Source organism: Pinus tabuliformis, chromosome 3_2 (genome assembly GCF_031772625.1).
Source record: "Pinus tabuliformis cultivar Carrire ecotype Pingquan chromosome 3_2, CPIR1, whole genome shotgun sequence".
Taxonomy (NCBI): Eukaryota; Viridiplantae; Streptophyta; class Pinopsida; order Pinales; family Pinaceae; genus Pinus; species Pinus tabuliformis.
The window spans coordinates 1063885944-1063904973 of NC_142302.1; the positions used below are offsets into that span (position 1 = coordinate 1063885944).

At 36.9% G+C, this 19030-nt stretch overlaps 1 protein-coding gene across 1 annotated transcript; it reads left to right on the plus strand.

The window, feature by feature from the left end:
- The first annotated feature begins 10278 nt into the window (after positions 1-10278).
- LOC149184290 (glucan endo-1,3-beta-glucosidase-like) lies at positions 10279-12075 on the plus strand. Its single transcript, XM_089418882.1, has 2 exons — positions 10279-10626; positions 10737-12075. Exons 1-2 carry the CDS (start codon positions 10551-10553, stop codon positions 11693-11695), a joined length of 1035 nt encoding a protein of 344 aa, XP_089275008.1. The 5' UTR covers positions 10279-10550; the 3' UTR covers positions 11696-12075.
- The last annotated feature ends 6955 nt before the right edge of the window (positions 12076-19030 follow it).

Consider the following 19030-nt stretch of genomic DNA (forward strand, 5'->3'; position numbering starts at 1 on the left):
CAAATTTCATGAATATAAAAAAGGTTCAGATTATTAGAGACCAAAACTCATGATAGATTGGGTTTGTGATCATCTTGACATCATTGTTCTCTCTCTTAAGCTATTTTACAGAACCTAAATGATGAAATGGGTTCAATGCAATTGTTCACATGCAAAGATATCTATAGGAAACTCAATATAAAGGTTTCCCAAATATCCAAGGAAGATATGTAGTGTCACCAAGGACTCTTGATATGTATAAAGCACTCTTGATCTCTATGAATTTGTGGATGGAGACAAGACCGTGACCATAAAATTTCAATTCCAAAAGCTAAGACACCTATAATTTATTTAGCTTTTTTATTTCGGTTTTTTTTGTGTTTTATACTAATTTTCAATTTGATCATAATTTCAATTTTTGTTATAAACATTAGGAATATCACTTATCAAATCTTCACAATGTATATGTTCTGATCACAATGCCACTTCTCCAATGGTGCCAAGCACACAGAAGATCATTCACACTTGGGTCTTGTAAACAACAATCCTTCTCTCAACGAACTTGAAAATAATGGAGAAATAGATTGTTGTTTAGATGTTTGTTTCAATTAAGAATTAGTTTCTGGTTTCTAGGAATTAGTTCTAACTATCCTAGACTTTATAAAGATGTAATTCATTATGTTAATTCAATAAATGTATCCACAATTGTGAACAGCCTCAGGAACCCCTCTCCTCAGGATTTCCAATTCCATTCCTCCTTTGTCTTCCTTTCTTTCTAGTTGGCATCAAAGTGCGAGGGAAGAGGCAACATAGTCCTGTAGCTGATGGTTGAGAGCACTCTTCCATTCCTCCTTTGTCTTCCTTTCTTTCTAGTTGGCATCAAAGTGCGAGGGAAGAGGCAACATAGTCCTGTAGCTGATGGTTGAGAGCACTCTTTTGGTGCAGGCCGAGAATGTTCTTCATGTGGAGTTTGCAAGTACCCTTTTGAGGAGGCTGAGAACATTAATATGAGGAGGATGAGAGCCTTTTTTCATTGAAGCTGAATTATCTTATTCAAGGGGCGAAGGTTCATTTTCGTAGGAGGAGGAAGAGTCTTTGCTGGAGCAGAGCATTGTTGCTTTCAAGTTTTTTTTAGGTGCAATTGACTTGAAAAAATTCCCTGTGGTTGCAGTTGTGCGATGTTAGATGCGCAGTCGGCCACAGAATAGGGGCTACCAGAGTCAGTGACAAGGTTTGAAGAAGTCGATTTTGGTCATCGTATGCAGGAAGGTTTGAACGTGTCCGTTGGTACTGCCAGGAAGGTGATCATATCCGCAGGAGGTGTGGAATGGTTGTAAATCTCGAACGTTTGTAAGCCTGGAGCTAAAGGAGAACTAGCGGGAGATCCACTCAACAGACGACGTAAGAGAAATAGATTTCAGTGAAGGAGATCCACCCGAATGATACATAGAAGGCAGTGTGAGGAGAGTCAGCAAAGGAAATTTGCCTGGCAGGCAACGTAAGGAAATCCACGCTTGTTGAGGCAAACATGGGGAAACAGTGAGCAACGTCGATTTGTTTCTCTTGATTCCTTTTGTGGACGCGCTTTAGATTTGGTCATTTCTTCTAAAATAAAGAACGTTGGCGCTGAGGATTATTTGTTCAAGATCATAGACTTTGCGGTGAGAAAATCGAATTTGCTGTCGAGGTGATGCAATTCTTATTCAAGTTCCGGTGCAGCCGTGAAGAACGGTGAAGAAAATTTTGTTTGATCGCCGCAGCCCCTCCTAGAGACTAACCTGTGCTGACAGAGGTAACATTACGAAACAAAAAATTCTGTTATGGAACGCCTTTCTGTAGTTTCGAAAAGTGTAGTTTCGAAATGAGGATCCTACTTTTCTTTCAATCTTTTGACCCTTGAAGCGTCGGGTAGTCTATTGGGTAATTGAACCCCCTTTTTTAGCCTCCATTTCACATATTTAAAAAAAAAGCGTCGCCCTCTCATATTTGTTTCAAGGGGATCATTAATTTGAAGTGGGTTTTTTAAAAGGAGTCGTGAGAATTTTGGGGGGTTCATACATATTTTGTTTTTGAAAGAAAAGAAGGGCCTCATTTTTTAAGTGGATAATGGAGGCTCAATCATTTTTTTTTTTTCTTTAGCCTTCATTTATATCCATTTGAAACTGGTGGAAATATTTAATCTTCTTGCAAAAGCATAGCTGAATGAAGCCAACAAACTAGACGGGACAAACTACGTCAATTGGAAATTCAAACTACGTCAATTGGAAATTCAAGTTGTAGACGCTACTTGAAGGCTATGGCGCTTGGAATATTAAAAAGTGGGATGAAACAAAACTTGTTGTAGGCACGACAACTGCAATAATTTAAGTCTGGAAGAAGCAAGAAATTAACGAAAAGGTAGTGCTTATAATATGTGTTAAAGATAGTACAATTCCTCATATCCATTATTGTAAGACTACTGCTGAAACTTGGAATACACTAAAAGAATTATATGAGATTAAAAACACAAATTGAGTTCTTTTCTTCAAAAGTAAGCTCTTGCACATTAAAATGGAAGAGAAAAAATTTGTTAATGCCCTTATTTTGAGAATTAAAGATTTGAAAGACAAGTTGGGAGACATAGGGGAGTCAGTACCTAGTACTGATCTTGTAACAATCACACTAAATGGAATTTCAGAAGATTACTAGATGTTTATTATAGGTGTCATAGAAAGGGATAAAGTGCCAAACCTTGAGGAATTGACAGGTATACTATTACATGAAGATGAGAGGCGCAAGAACTTGAAGCCTCAGACTCTAGATTTCGCACTTGTGGCGAAGACGAAATTCTTTAAAGGGAAACGAGGAGAAAACAAAGGAGGAAGCTCATCCCAAAAAAAGTCATTTCTGAAATCAAATCAAGGTATGTCATCTGGAATGAAATTATTTTACTATGGTAGAAGTGGGCATTTGGACAGAGACTATTATAAGAAGAAAAATGATGAATCTATAAATAAACATAGAAGACAATCATGGCATTTTGTAGAAGAAGCCTTGAAATCTAATCTAAAAAAATCTCAAGGTATTTGTGTCTAATGTTGCATTTTTTGCTGAAATGGATGATGCCAATACATGTTTTGTGGATTTTGGAGGGTCGATTCATATGACATGCAATAAGGATTGGTACAAAAACATGAAGGAAATCAGAAATGGTGGAAACATTTACCTTAGAGATGATCGTGCATATAATGTCATGGTATATGGCGATGTACCCGTGACATTACCAATTGGTAGCATCAAGGTCATCCATAATGTTATGTATGTGCTTGGGATCAACAAAAAATTGATCTCTATGTCTACAACTACAAATCATAACTTGAAGGTTGAATTCTTAAAAATTCATTGTACAGTGAAATTTTTGTTGGATCACTGCAAACGTGTTGCTTCAGGAATTAGAGCTGGAGGCATGTACAAGCTAGATGTTACGAGCAAAATTCATCAAACACTGACTTCTACAAGTATGTCAACAAAAAGTCTTTGGCATCAAAGGTATTGTCAGATTAATTATCATGATTTATTGTTTCTGCATAAACATAATATGGTTGAAGGTCTCCCTATGTTAGAGAATGAATATGCTACTTGTGCAGTGTGCTCATTAGGTAAAATTCACAGAGATAAATTCCCCTCTAATTCTAATAGGAAAAGAACATATGTATTAAAACTTGCCCATTTTGATGTTTGTGGACCCATGCAGACTAGATGTTAAGGAGGAGCCTATTATTTACTCTTGTTTATTGATGATTTCAAAAGGTACACCTAGGCGTATTTCCTTAGGAAAAAGAGTGATTTTTTTTAGTATTTCAACCAATTCGAAAACATGGAAGAGAAGCAAATAGGGAAGTTTGTAAAGATCCTTTGTTAAAACCAAAGGGGATAATACAGATTGGGGAACTTCGTCAAGTACTGCAAGGATCCTGAAATAGTGCAGCAATTCACAGTACATTACACTCCATAATAGAACAATGTTGCAGAAAGGAAAAACGAGACATTGGTGGAGTATGCATGGAGTATGATCAAAGGTAAAAAACTCTCAAATGCTTTTTGGGTAGACATCATTAGTACCATTGTTTATTTAAAGAATAGAAGTCCAACAAGGTATCTTGATTTCAAGACTCCAACCAAAGCCTTGTATGGCTTTAAACCAACAATTCATCATTTGAGGATATTTGGGTCTAAGGTCTTTGCACATATTTCGAAGGAGAACAAAAAGAAACTTGATAATAAAGGTATCAAATGTATTTTTGTATGATATTATAAATAATTCAAAGAATATAAAATGTTTGATCCATCTACTCACAGAGTATTTGCGAGTAGAGATGTAATTTTCCATGAACAGATAGATGAACGCAACAAAGATAGAAACTGTGAAAAATGGCACATTCTTCCTGAAGTTGAAGACAATAAAACATAATCAAAATTAGAAGATAGTGAGCAATAAAAGCTTGGGGAAGAATCCAACATTGTGGAAATCATCAGCAGACAAAGCCCAATCAGAAATGGAGTACTTTCAGAGAACAAAGGTGAAAGCAGTGAAGCACGCAGGAAATCTACTTAGCAAATTCAATTACCTGAAAGGTACAAAGGAGATGCTCTCATGACTAGTGTTTTGAATGCCATAGAACCCATGAATTTTTATGAAGCTATTGAATATGAAGAGTGAACAAAATATATGGAGGAAGAATATGAATCTATAATTAAAAATAAAACTTTGGAATTGACTAAATTTCCTAAAGGAAAAGAACCCATAGGAAGCAAATGGCTATACAAACCCAAGTTTAAAGTAGATGGCATCATAGATAAATATAAAGCTAGATTGGTGGCAAAAGGGTAGTCTCAGAAGGAGGGTATTAATTGTGAGGAAACATTTGCACCTATAGCTAAATTAAACACTATTAGATTACTAATTGCATTAGCTACAAAGTATCATTGGAATTTTCACCAACTAGATGTACAATATGCTTTTCTAAATGGTGACTTAAAGGAGGAGGTGTATTTAACAAAACCTGAAGGGTTTGTGAAAAAAGGGCAGGAATATTTCATTTGCAAATTAAAGAAAGATTTGTATGGGCTGAAACAGACACCTAGGTCATGTTAGTAAAAGATAGATTCTTTCATATTCCAGCAAGGTTTTATGAAAAGTCAAAGTGATCCGAATATGTATACCAAATTTGATGCAAAGGGGTATGTGGTATTGATTTCTTTTTATGTTGATGACTTAATCATTATAGGAAATTTAGTGAAGTTAGCTAATGAAACTAGGATGCATATGCCACAAGTTTTTGCGATGAAAGATCTCGATGAGTTGCATTATTATTTAGGTCTTGAAGTTTGGTGAGATGTTGGTCAAACTTTTGTTTCACGGGGTAAGTATGTCATATAAGTGATCAAAAATTTTAAGATGGATAAGTGCAAAGTTTATTTTATTCCTATGCAACAGAATGTGAAGCTTCATTTTGATGATGGTTCAAATCAGGTTGATGGTATTATCACTTAGAGGAAACCCGACTATTTGAATACCTCCAAGGTAACCTCCAACCTCTTTTAGGTTGCAAGATGGACCTTCAACTTGGAGAGGTGTCTCTCCCTAAAACTTAGCTACTCTAGGTCATTGTAGTAGTAGGTTTCGCAATTGAGTTATGTGGTTAGATATAGTTTATAGGATGAAATTTTGGTTGGGATGTATCTAAAACACACCGTTGGGCATGGAGTCTAGTTTTTAAAAATGATCCTACAAATCTAATGAGAAGGAAACAAAAAGTAGGGTAGCAATAATTCCTTTGATAATTTGAGAAAATTGGAAGAAGAAGACTTAAAATAAAATAGAAATATAGATGATGGAAACTACATGTACTAATGACTAATAAATATGAGAAAGGAGCATTAATGAATCCCAATCTCAAATACTAACATTTTCTCGACATGAAGAAAATTTTCCATAATAGAGAAATAACGAACAGGGAACTACAACACGTGAATTTTCTAAAATTGCTTATTAAATTGTAATATATATAAGATCTACTCAAATACACCAGAATGTTAATGTTTTTACAATAAAAGCCAGACCTTTTCTTTTCTTTAGAAATTGTATTTATATAAATTACATCAATTGATCACATGATTATAGTCTCAAAATTAATTATAATAATCCAAAAATATCCAAACATTCTAAGTTCATGCATGTGGAAAATATTTTTAGTTACATAAAATTTATTCTAAAAATAGAATATATGCCTGGAATATATGTTATCATATAGGCAAAGAAAAATATCTTTTAGAATATCCTCCTTGAAAATAGAAATAGGTTCCTGGCTAATAGAAATGAATCTTTGTTGGAAAACAGGTCTCTCTGCAACAGGTTCAATCCTCACCAGAACTGTTTCTCTGTTATCATTCTTTTCCACAGGGCTTCCTAGGGAAAATCATTGATATTGTCACTGTTAGCTTCTGTGTTTTTCTGGATTGAAGCTTTCGCTGATAGATTGACTGTTAGCATTTCTTTTCTGTTTGTTTCAAAATCACTGATAGTGGGAATGCCATCATTTTCACGTGTCAATATTTCGCTGACAACAAAGATTTCATCGATCCCTGCTTCTTTGAAAATCGTTGACAGACTGAATGTCATCTTCCTTCCTGTTTTGTGGTATATAAAATGGTGTTAACCATGCTGTCAATGATAAATGAAAAACATTGTTTCTCAAGTTGATAACCAAAATTTCAAAATGACCCCAAAATGACCTTTGTTTCTTACTTTGTCTTATCTACATAAGACCTTTCCTCATAGTTTCTTTGTCCCTTCCGTTCTTAGAGATTTCAGTTTTCTTCCTGTTGATGATAAGGTCCTTCAGTGGCACATTGTCTACATCAATCACATCCTTGGCTAAATATGGGTTACTTATGAGTTTAATTTTATACCTTAACTTGTTTGTTCGCCTTGTAAGGGGTCTTTTGCCACCATTAAAAACCTTAAACAACGTTTCATCATCTTGGGTCTCAATTTCGACATCCTTTCCCTTAATAATTTGTAGTGTAGTTGTGTCTGCGGGGGAGGCTTCAATAGGTGGACTCACAACCTCAGGAGGACACATATCAGAAGGCAGGATTATAGGAGATGCAGGGTCTGTTTTACTAAGCATGACACACTTTCTTTGGTAGAATTTGGGGATTTTATGGCCAGAGGATGTAGATGGGACCTCTGTGTCTTTCTGTTTTGGATTTGGCTTAACAAGGGTTTTTTCTTGAGTCTTTTTTTCCCTCTTTAGTAGTCTTTGGTATTCCTCTTCAATTTTTAGGCGGTTGGGGTTGAAAACCTCCACAAAATAGGAAGTGGCTCTAGGTTCTTCGTGCTTTAGCCAACTGGTTTTCAATTCATATTTTGATGAGGGATTTATGGTAAATAAAATGGGGAGAGGGGCTGGTTCTTGCCTTGAAACGAGCTGTCATATGCGAGAGACTCTCTAGTAAATAGAAACTGACATTCATCTTAACTTGACCAGCCAAATGTGCAAGAAAATTGAAATGGTAGAGGTTTACCCGAATAAATCTTCCCTCGTAGGTGAAATATTGTTGAGAGATGCGAAGAAGGCCATGTCATCTGTCTTGTAGCCAATCCATCTAAACCCTGGTTCTCCAATTGCAATTCTTGAATTCCTCCTTCAGAAAAAAAGGACACATCGACGTGTGCCAACATATGGCTTCTAAAAATTTGTTCTCCACATTCTAGCAATGTTGTGGATTCTGAGATTAGTTGCTCCATAACCAAAAAGGAGAGAGCACTGACATCCACCTAGTTACCATCAAATTTTTGAGCGAATGATTGAGCCATGACATTGTCATAGTCGGCATAGTGGTGGAAAAAATCACTCCAACTGGCTTACTGAAATTGTTGCTGGATATCGGGATATATGGCTAGAAAATTTGGTGCTTTAGGCCTAGCCTAGTTAGCTTTGCCACCTTTCCCCATCGTAGTCTTTAGCTTGAAATTGGAAGCTCCGAGATTTGATCTTGGATCCTTGTGGGAGAATGCAGACAATATCTTGCCAATCGTTAATAAATAAATAGAATAATAACAAAACTTACAAATGAAAAGACACATTTACAAAAATCTAATGATTTTAATGACGAACAAGGGAAATCATCTTGATTTGGGAAAATGATTACAATTTGGAGGAGACACATTTGAACCCACAATCATTCATCGAAACATACATTGATGGCGATGGATAAAAATACGATTTAACCTCATACTTACCTATGGCATGCCTTGTAGAGCTAATCATTGACGCTGAAGTGGTCAACATAATTCCACATTTTGAATTTAAAATTTGTTTTTACTGCTAACAACGGATTTGTTGACTTTATCGAAAATGCCGATGAACCTGTTGTCACCAAATTTCTTCATAAAATACATCCGGAACACTTAAAACAATGATAGCCTCGCTATTGGTGATTTCCATGTTTATTACAGCTAAAATGTTGACACTAATACTGTTAGCATTTTCTAATTTTTCTTTTTTTTAACAAATTTAATGTGATAACATATTGTACATTGTACAAACAACTAGTTGGAGGACTGAACTATCTTACTAAAACTAGACCTCACATTGCATATATAGTTAGGATGCTTGGCCAGTTTATGATGAGACCTGTAGAAAGCCATTGGAAAGCAGCAAAAGAGGTACTCAAGTATATTAAAGGTACAATTGAATTGGTCTTAAATATGTTGGTTCATTTGATGTTAAGCTGACAAGTTACATAGACTCAGGTTGGGTCGATAATCTGGATGATAGAATGTCTACTACATGTTATGCATTTAGTATTGGATTTGGGATTGTTTCATGCAACAATAAGAAGCAACCTACTGTATCTTTATCATCTATAGAGACAGAGTACAAGGCTTTGTGTGTAGCAACTTGTGAAGTTGTATGGTTGAGGCGACTTCTGCAAGATGTTGGAGAAGAACAAAAGAAGGCTACAATAATAAGTGTGACAACCAGAACTCAATCAATTTCACAAATAATCCAATCTTTAAGGCAAAGACAAAGCATGTTGATGCCCAATTTCATTTTATTACAGAGAAGATACAGTCTAAGGAATTTTTTTATTGAATATTGTAATACTTGTCAAAATGCTACTGACATTTTCACAAAGCCTCTTGGGAAGATAAAATTTGATTGTTTAGAGAGATGCTAGGTTTGGAAATCAATCATTTCTCCATTAAGGTGGAAACTTGAAAATAATGGTGAAACATATTGTTGTTTAGATGTTTGTTTCAATTAGGATTAGTTCATGATTTCTAGGAATTAGTTCTAACTATCCTACTCGTGGGAACTTGAAAATAATGGTTAGATGTTTGTTTCAATTAGAGATTAGTTCCTGGAATTAGTTCGAACTATCCTACACTTATGCATCTTTATAAAAATGTGATTGATTATTTTAATTCAATAAATGCATTCGCAATTGTGAGAGCCTTAGGGATTGCCAATTTCATTCAACTTTTGTCTTCTTTTCTTGTAGTAACGACCCTATCGAACATGGCACCATCCGTTAACAAACATGGGATATAACCAGTGGCTCAACCATATTAATTTTGTTATATTCAGAAACAATCAGAAATATCTCTAAACTCGAAAGCGAAGTGCGTTAGGGACATGATTAATACACGACCGGTGGCCATAACGAAAACTTCTATATCTGAGCATGGATATAATGAAAACTTCAAAATTAAATTATGTGAAGCCTTAAAAATAGTAATGCTCCCTCATGAACATAACACCAGAAACTTCAGAAGTAAATGATGAAAACAGTAATGCTCAATCAATAAATAGTAATGCTCCCTCATGATCATAACACTAGAAATTTTAGAAGTAAATGATGAAAAGAGTATTGCTCCATTAATTATTAGAGGTTGTATTCAATTGAAATCTGCTAAGAGAGATATACCTTAGTCATAATGTCAAGGTCGAAGCATATAATGCGGCATAGATTGAGCCTAACCTATGCATGGAAATTCAAGGCATAGATTGCGGCAATAGATAGAGCCAACCCTATATGTGGAAATTCATTAGTTGATGTAGACACACAAATGTCGTTATGTGGAAATTCAATAGTTGATGTTCAGCGCATAGAATATAGACACAAAAATGTTGTTATACACAAGTTAAGACTCGTGGCCACGCAACTGCGTAGCTCCTGTATTTAACTTATCTCGGACAAGTATCTCGGACAAGTGGGCTTGAAAGTTGTAGATTGGAACTGTATTAACTCTATGCATTGGCAAGGATAAAGAGTGCCCGTGGCTCTTGCTCTTTCACATATTTAGAGAAATATCAGAGAGTTTTAGATTGGTAGGAGACTACCGTGATCAACCAGTCAATGGTCGCAGGCTGCGACCCGTCCCACACGGCACGGTATCAAACACGGCACGGTAGCCATTGGATTGTGAATATTCAATGGCTGTGGAAAGCAGTCGAACTTCCTATAAATGAACGTCCTCGCGGGAGAGTTTCTCAAGTCTCTCATTTCCTGTGAGAAATATGGCAGCGTTTAACGAACAAATGAAGAGCATCCTGATTGGGTTTATTGCCATCTTCTGTTGTTCAATCGTCACTGGTAAATTAGCATCAACCAACTATTTTTTACCTTTTGAAATGCAATTGTTATTCAAGGGTTAACATCGATTGGGTTGTATTAAACTGATTACTTTTCAATTGATTGTGCAGATGGTGATAAAATAGGAGTGAACTACGGCATGAACGGAGACAATCTGCCACCTGCAGACCAGGTGGTAACTTTGCTGAACGGCAACAACATCGGGAAAATGAAGCTTTTCGATCCAGACGGTGGTGCATTGAATGCTTTTGCAAATTCTGGGATCGATGTAATCGTGGGAGTCAATAATAACGATTTGCAGGCCATCTCCTCCAGCCAGGACTCAGCAAATGGTTGGGTTAATGACAATATTGTCCCCTATTCCAGCACCAGTATCAAATATATTGCGGTGGGCAACGAGGTTTTGCCTAGCACGCAGTACGTATCGTATCTTGTTCCTGCCATGAACAACATTCAAACCGCGATCCAGAACGCCAATCTGCAGAACATCAAGGTCTCTACCCCCCATGCCTTCAATGTTATAGGCAACAGTTACCCGCCTTCACAGGGAGCATTCAGTGACGATGTGAAGGATACCATGAGCTCTATACTCAAATTTCTGTCAGATAACGGGGCTCCGTTCATGGCCAATGTGTATCCATATTTCAGCTACGTCGGCGACACCAGCAACATTCATCTGGACTACGCTCTCTTTCAGCCCACGGCTACGGCGGTGACAGACGGAGTTCACAGCTACAGCAACTTGTTCGATGCCATGGTGGATTCTATTTACTCCGCAATGGAAGCCTTGGGATATTCCAATGTCCCGCTCATTGTTACTGAAAGCGGATGGCCTTCTGCTGGCGCGGATGCGGCCACAACTGGGAATGCTCAGACTTATAACAATAATCTCATCCAACATGTTTTATCGAATGCAGGGACACCCAAGAGGCCGGGTACGAACATCGAGACCTATATCTTCGCTCTTTTCAACGAAGACCAGAAAACTGGGGACGAGATAGAGCGTCACTTCGGGCTCTTCAACGCTGATCAAAGTCCTGCCTACTCTGTCAACTTTTCTCCCAATTGAGCGCAACTGATCAATTCTCCCGAAAACAATTCGAAGGCGAAAATCCTTAGTTATTTGTATGCAAAATGCAATGATATAAATCCATAGAGGATGATGCTACATAAATAAACATCCTCCTTGCTTCTTAATAAAATGTGAATGGCAAAGTGCCGAAGCCGTCACAGAGTTAGATATCTTGTTTATTGGAGGACCGCACTAAAGGCGGCCCCCCAAACAAGTGGGATTCAGAAATTTTAATCTTTGAAAAGAAATGTTAGTCGAGCAAGATATGATAGATGGTGCTCAGGCAAACCACACAAAATAAATCCGTGAATGTCTTAATGAGATTTTATCATCATTTTCAATTCAAAGGTCGACTTTACAATTGTCTGTTTTAATCATTTGAATCCAGTTCAGATATGTGACGAACAATTTCAATAATTATTCTAATAATATAAATATATTTTAATTTCTAATAATAAATAACGTTATATTTATTATGATTTTATTAGATGATCATGGTTAATGTTGATTGACATTAACGTTAACCTACTTGAAAAACGGTCGGAAAATAGATAATGGATGATAAGAATAAAATCGAAGAATGAATGAAAAAATGATAGAAAAGCATTTCAAGATCATTATATATTGCAAGGAAGGTTGGTTTTCTGGCAATTATTTTCAAACTGAGATGATAAGAATAAAATCGAAGAATGAATGAAAACATGATAGAAAAGCATTCAATATCATTATATATTAGAAAGAAGGTTGGTTTTCTGGCCATTATTTTCAAACTGAGATCTATTTTTTTGGCATCCGTCTAGTATAATACAAATTATGTCATCATAACTTATTTTACTAATCGACCAACGCTCTTATCACTATATTTACGGTAGAATTTATAAAAAATAGTTTTTACTTTGGTATGGTTTATTTTCTTTATTTACATTAATCTAAACCCAAAATAAATAATTAATTTTTATTTTTAAAAGCAAAATCCAATACCTGTTTATACAATTTTTTTAAATAAAAATGGATTAAAATAATACATTTTTTAAAAAATATGGTTTATGTAATAATTATTTTTTGTTTTTTTAAGCAAAATCCAATGTTTGTTTATACAATTTTTTTAATAAAAATTGATTAAAATAATACATTTTAAAAAAATACAGTTTATGTAATAATCATGTAGCCTCGTTCGTTTTGAAATTGGTTTTCTTTCATTTTAATTTATTTATGAAAATAAATTAGAGGGATGGTGGGAATTTGACGTTTATATTATATTCTTAGCATATAATAGGTGACTTTAATGCTCAAACTTCAAACAACCAAGTTATTATTCTAAGCAATCATTCCAACCCTAATCCTTTTTAATGATTGCTCTCCTTTTAATAGGTGACTTTAATGCTCGAACTTCAAACAACCAAGCTATTATTCTAAGCAATCATTCCGACCCTAATCCTCTTTGGTTAGACAAAGACCCTACTCTGGCTAGTAGGTACAAAAGAAGCTCTGAAGACCTCGGGGAAAATTTGTTTGGGTCAGAGCTAGTCAAGCTATGTAGTGCTCAGACTCTATATATTCTTCACATATATTCTTCGCTGAAAGAGTTTTGAGGCTCAGTGAAAGAGTTAAACACATACTTTATATATTCTTCGCATATATTCTTCAGCAAAAGGGTTCTGAGGCTCGGTGAAAGAGTTAAAAATATACTCTATATATTCTTCGCATATATTCTTCGGTGAAAGAGTTTTGAGGCTCGGTGAAAGAGTTAAACACGTACTCTATATATACTTTGGTGAAAGAGTTCTGAGGCTCGGTGAAAAAGTTAAACACGTACTTTATATATTCTTCGCATACATTCTTCGGTGAAAGAGTTCTGAGGCTCGGTGAAAGAGTTAAAAACGTACTCTATATATTCTTCGATCTGTGGGCTGGGGCGGGCACGGGTGATTTGCAGTCAGGTTTGCTGATATCAGGTGCACACATTCCTTATCTTTTTCTTTTTCTAATACATATTTGCTCATATAATTTCAAGTATGAATATTTCACCACAGTTACCAAAGATTACGAAGGGTAGACCTAGCACAGTTACTCTACAAGGCCTTTATGAGTATATAGATTCTTTAGAGAAATGTAGAGAAGAAAGAGAAGCCAAGCTACAAAAAGAGTTAGAAGCCATGCTGGAAGATAAATTTGCATCTCTTGAAGACACGATCCAAAAACAAATAGAAACTAAAATAGAACTACTGGAGAATAAAATGGAGGCAATTGAGACTAGATTGTAGGTTATAGAAAAACAAAACCAAGATACTAACCAACCATCCCAGGAAGGAGATGATAATACTTTAGAGTGTCTTAAAATGAAAGACATGATTAAAGAACTAGAAGAAAAAGTTAATGGCTACCTCACCCTAAATAATGTGGTAGATAAGTTAGATACCAAACCAATTAAAGATGAAATGAAAAAATTAATAGAATTAGACGATGAATGTAACAAAAGGGCCTTGAACCTTATAATCTTCAGTTTAAAAGAGGAAGTAGATGAGGATACTTTAGCCTTAGCCCAGACAGAATTACATAATAGATTACAAATTGAAACAATGTGTCTCACAAAAGCAACAAGGTTGGGGAAATTAACCGAGAATAAAGGAAGACTAATCCGCATAAAAGTGAGCTCCACCGATCATAAGTACAACATATTTAGTAAAACCTCAAGTCTAAAAGGAACTGGAATATTCATAAATGAAGTTCTCATTCGATAAGATCAAGCAGAATTAAGAAAGGAGGTTCAAAAGGTAAAAGAAGCTAGAAAGGAAGGAAAACGGGCAATAATCAGAAATAGAAAAGCCTTTATTCGAGATAGAAACCAAAAAGATAGTAATTAATAGCAATTAAACATGCTCCGATCCTTTGTTGGAACTATCGGGGCTTCCCATGGAACAAAGGCCCCAAGATAAGTTGGATTTCAAATGATGTTGATATTATTTTGCTTGTTGAAACTTGGGAGCACGAAGAATCTAAGGTCCCTAACATAGATGGCTTTACGCTATGGTCTACTTAGAACAATCGATCCTCCCGTAGAGGCATTGGGGGAATAGCTTGTTGCATTAATAAGAACATCTCCCCCCATGCTAGGATTTATAAAAACGACCGTCACAACCAATATAGTTGGATAGAAATCAGAGGCATTAATAATAAAAAGTCCTACATAGAAATATGTTATTTTCCCCCCATCAATTCTAACTTCTATAAGAAGAAGAATCTAGATAAAACTAACCCTTACAATGGTTTAGAGAATGATATTTCTAGCCTAAAGAATGATGGTAATATCCTTTTAATAGGTGAATTTAATGCTCGAACTTCAAACAACCAAGCTATTATTCTAAGCAATCATTCCAACGCTAATCCTCTTTGGTTAGACAAAGACCCTACTCTGGCTAGTAGGTACAAAAGAAGCTATGAAGACCTCGGGGAAAATTTGTTTAGGTCGGAGCTAGTCAAGCTCTGTAGTGCTCAGGATCTCATAATTTGCAATGGTCTAAAGAAGTGGCCCAATTCCAGCAAGATGACCTGCGTCCATGGACTTGGTAGCACCGTGGTAGACTACGTTATTTCTGATCTCCCATTATACAATGAAATAATAAATTTTGACATCTTAAATGACCACGAACCTGACTCTGATCATAGGCCTTTACTTATAACTGTTAATTTTGTCATGCATAGAGTTCCCACAGAATATAATACTTACGGCCAAAAGAACTTAATATTTGATAGAAATAAAAATCATCTCTTTCTAAATGAATTAAAAACTAAATTTCTTCCTTTATCTAGTATAGACAACATACAAGACCTCTATCATAATTTTACTACAACCCTCTCATATTCTATTAACAAATTCTCAATTGAAGTTTCAAATAATAAAAGAAATAGCAAAACCAATCCATGGTATGACAAAGATTGTAAAAGTGCGAGGAGAGCAATTAAGGAAGCTGTTGATGAATCTCTTAAAATGGACAAGATAAAAATATATAAAGCCCTAACTAAAAGGAAAAAGAGGCAGTACATTCGTCAAAGATAGGATAATCTCTTACACCTCTCTAAGGTAGCTCCTAAGAAATTTTGGAGGTAGATTCTGACTAGGAAGACTAAAGATAATAATAAAATTGCTCTTCACGATTGGAATTCCTATCTTAAAAAGCTTTATGAATCTCCAAATGTCATGGATAATTTGGAAACCCTGCTCACAACGAAATAAGTTTTCTCTTTAGAAGACATTAAGTTTGGGGTTAATCACCTCGCTAATAGGAAAGCTAAGGACATTGAAGGTTACCAGGCGTATATCTTAAAAATTGGAGGTCCTGTCCTCATCCCCCACATCCACAAGCTTTTCAATCAAGCAGTCAAGAAAGGGTTCCCTAAACCTTGGACTGAGAGCTTCATTATCCCTATTTTTAAAAGTGGGGATACAAATAACCCCTCTAATTATCGAACACTTATGATTAGCCCTCTCTTAGCCAAGTTATATGGTAGTATTTTGGAAAACAAGTTAAGCAAATGGCTTGAAAGTGAAGGTAAGCGGGCTAAAGGCCAAGCAGGTTTCAGAAGGCATCACTCAACAATAGACCACCTCGTTACGCTTAGCATCATTGCGGAGGAATGTCGTGATGATAAATCCAATTTATTTTGTTGCTTTGTGGACTTTAGAAAGGCTTTTGATATGGTTCCTAGATACAACCTTTGGAATAGATTAGAAGAGATAAAGGTTCCTCTCAAGTTGAGAGTTGCCGCTATAAGGTTATACGAGAATGTAATTGCCAAGCTAAAGAGCAATGAGGGGTGTTCGAAAGATATTAAGTGTAACATCGGAGTTAAACAAGTTTTCCCCCTCTCCCTTACCCTATTTGGCATTTACATCGATAAGCTCGAAGGCTATTTAGAGGAAGCAGGATGTGATGGCACGATCTTAGCTAGGATAGTCGTCATCCTTCTTCTCTATGCTGACGATATTGTTATTTTGGAAAGGTGCACATCTGATCTTGATAAGCAACTCAGGCTTCTTAAGGATTTCTGCTCTACCATGGGTATGACTGTTAACACTGACAAAACAAAAGTTATGATTATCAAATCCAAGAAGGAAACTTACGCTAATTTTATCTATGAAAATAATAACTTGGAGGAAGTGTATTCTTACAAGTACCTAGGAATTCATATTCATCACAAGCTCAACTGGAACCATAGCATTGAGAAAAGGATTAATGGGGGGTGGAAAGCTTATTTTGGTCTTGAAAATAATTGTAAAACATCAAACCTTGTAATGTGGGATAAAAAGAAGTTCCTCTTTGAAACTTTAGTCACTCCTATTATCTTATATGGCTGTGAGGTTTGGGGTTGCAGCATCTCTAGAGAATCATGGAGAAAGATTAAGCAAATCCAGAAGCGTTTTATAACTTTTTTTTTTCTAAATAAGACTGAGCTAAAATATATTACAACGAGAGCCAAATTACATTATCAGTATTACACCAAGGCCGCAGCCCTGTAAAACTGGTCCTGGGACCGACTGTAAACACGAGAATGTTCATATCAGGATTACAAAAGCTGGAACCAGAGTGACGCTTATGTAGCCGACACATGGACTGAGACAACATAGACACGTAGACACCATAGACACGATAGACACATAGACACCATAACAGAAGTAACAGATAACCGACACCATAACAGAGATGAACAGAAGTACAAAAAGACTGAGTGCAGATACATATGTGGTCGCAAGGAGAGCTGACAGAGAGAAAATTCATGCAGAGAAACCTGGAGCGCGAACTAGTCTTCATCCGTAGTCTGTGGCTCATCCTCCATCTTGCAGCAGGGAGGCTGGAGAATAGCCTTACCCTTACCGACATTGCGCTGCTCAGGCTCGCTTGGACCAGCTCCAGGATCATGAACAGGCCTCAGCATATCAACGGCCGGAAATTCCATGTCCACAGTCGGGACAACCCCAGGAATCCGCGGAGGGTCAGCACGAGGAGCATCATCATCTCCCCACGGATTTCGGCAATGCTCAACTGAAACAGTGACGAAGAAGGTAGAATTGGACAGAGTGCAGGGAAGGCGATATCTAACCATTGGATGCTCAGTATGCCCGCACTCCATTCACTCCGAAGGTTTCTTAACTCTTCCTCTGCCCGGAGGCCTTCCTCTTGGTCTTCTATGCTCAGAGGAATCTTCAATGGAGGAGGAGGGAGAAGGGGCTCTTCCACTGAAACTGCCCCGCCGACTGGTACCCCGAAGCCGTTCACGCTGCATTCTGAAGGTGTGCGGATGGCGGGCGTGTACACACAGAGTATCCCCCAGAACCAGACTCCCAATTCCCCAGCAAGACTGCGGATGGAAGGTATGCAGCACCTCCAAACGACCAGGTTCACGACTGAACTGCCGGGAAGCTTTCCAATTGCCCCGGTCTATGGCACCTGAACCGTCGCAAGCACTCTCAGAGCCTAACAGAGAGCCGAAGCATTGAGCCTCCGCCACTTCCTTCAAGATCAGAATCGGTGCAGGCGAGAAATGCGGGAGAATGTCCGAGAGCTTCCGGCTATGAAGAGCCATGGTTAGTGTTTCAATGCTCGCAGTGAATGCCGAGGGGACGGCTCTGCAACCAGAATTAACTACCCTCCTTGAATGCTGCATGCCTGTGTGTTTAAGGCTTGTCCTTTGGGTGTACGTGGCTTGTCCGGGCAGACACCTGCCCTGCTGACAAGCCATGGGCCCTGTATTGCTAACAACCACCCGCATCCGGGGAGCGTTTTATAACTTATAACCTGAAAATTAAAAGTAATAGACCCTATCTTATTCTCCTTATAGAAGCAGGTATTTCTCCTATTGAGAGCCTAGCTATGATTAGGTTTATGTTGTACAAGCACAAACTCAATAACATAGACGATCATAGACTTCCTAAGCTAGATTTAAATTCCAGCCAAAACCACCTAAGGCTCAATAGGGGTGGCATAAAGACACAAGGGCTTGGTTAAACTATTGGGAGATCATCGAGAATGATGCATTGCAAAACATAAATAACATTAAAGATATTGTTACTTCTAAGTTCAAAGAAAAAATGTGGTGTGAGAAAGATTTAGCGGCTAAAAGAAAATTAAGTTATTATAAGAAGGTCATCAACCCCACCTTAGAAGATCAAAAGTATCTCTCTATTTTAACTAGCTCAAAGAAGAAAATTAATATAGCAAAGATTAGAACGAATTCTCATGAGCTCCATAGTGAAACAGGTCGTTGGGCAATTCCTAAAACGCCATGGATGGAAAGGATCTGCCATATATGTGATAATAGGAACATCGAGGATGA

Bases quoted from the DNA above. Each gene is read 5' to 3' on its own strand.
- LOC149184290 (XM_089418882.1), top strand. From the start codon at position 10,551: ATGGCAGCGTTTAACGAACAAATGAAGAGCATCCTGATTGGGTTTATT. The intron at 10,627-10,736 runs GTAAATTAGCAT...TTGATTGTGCAG, and splicing joins CTGTTGTTCAATCGTCACTG to ATGGTGATAAAATAGGAGTG.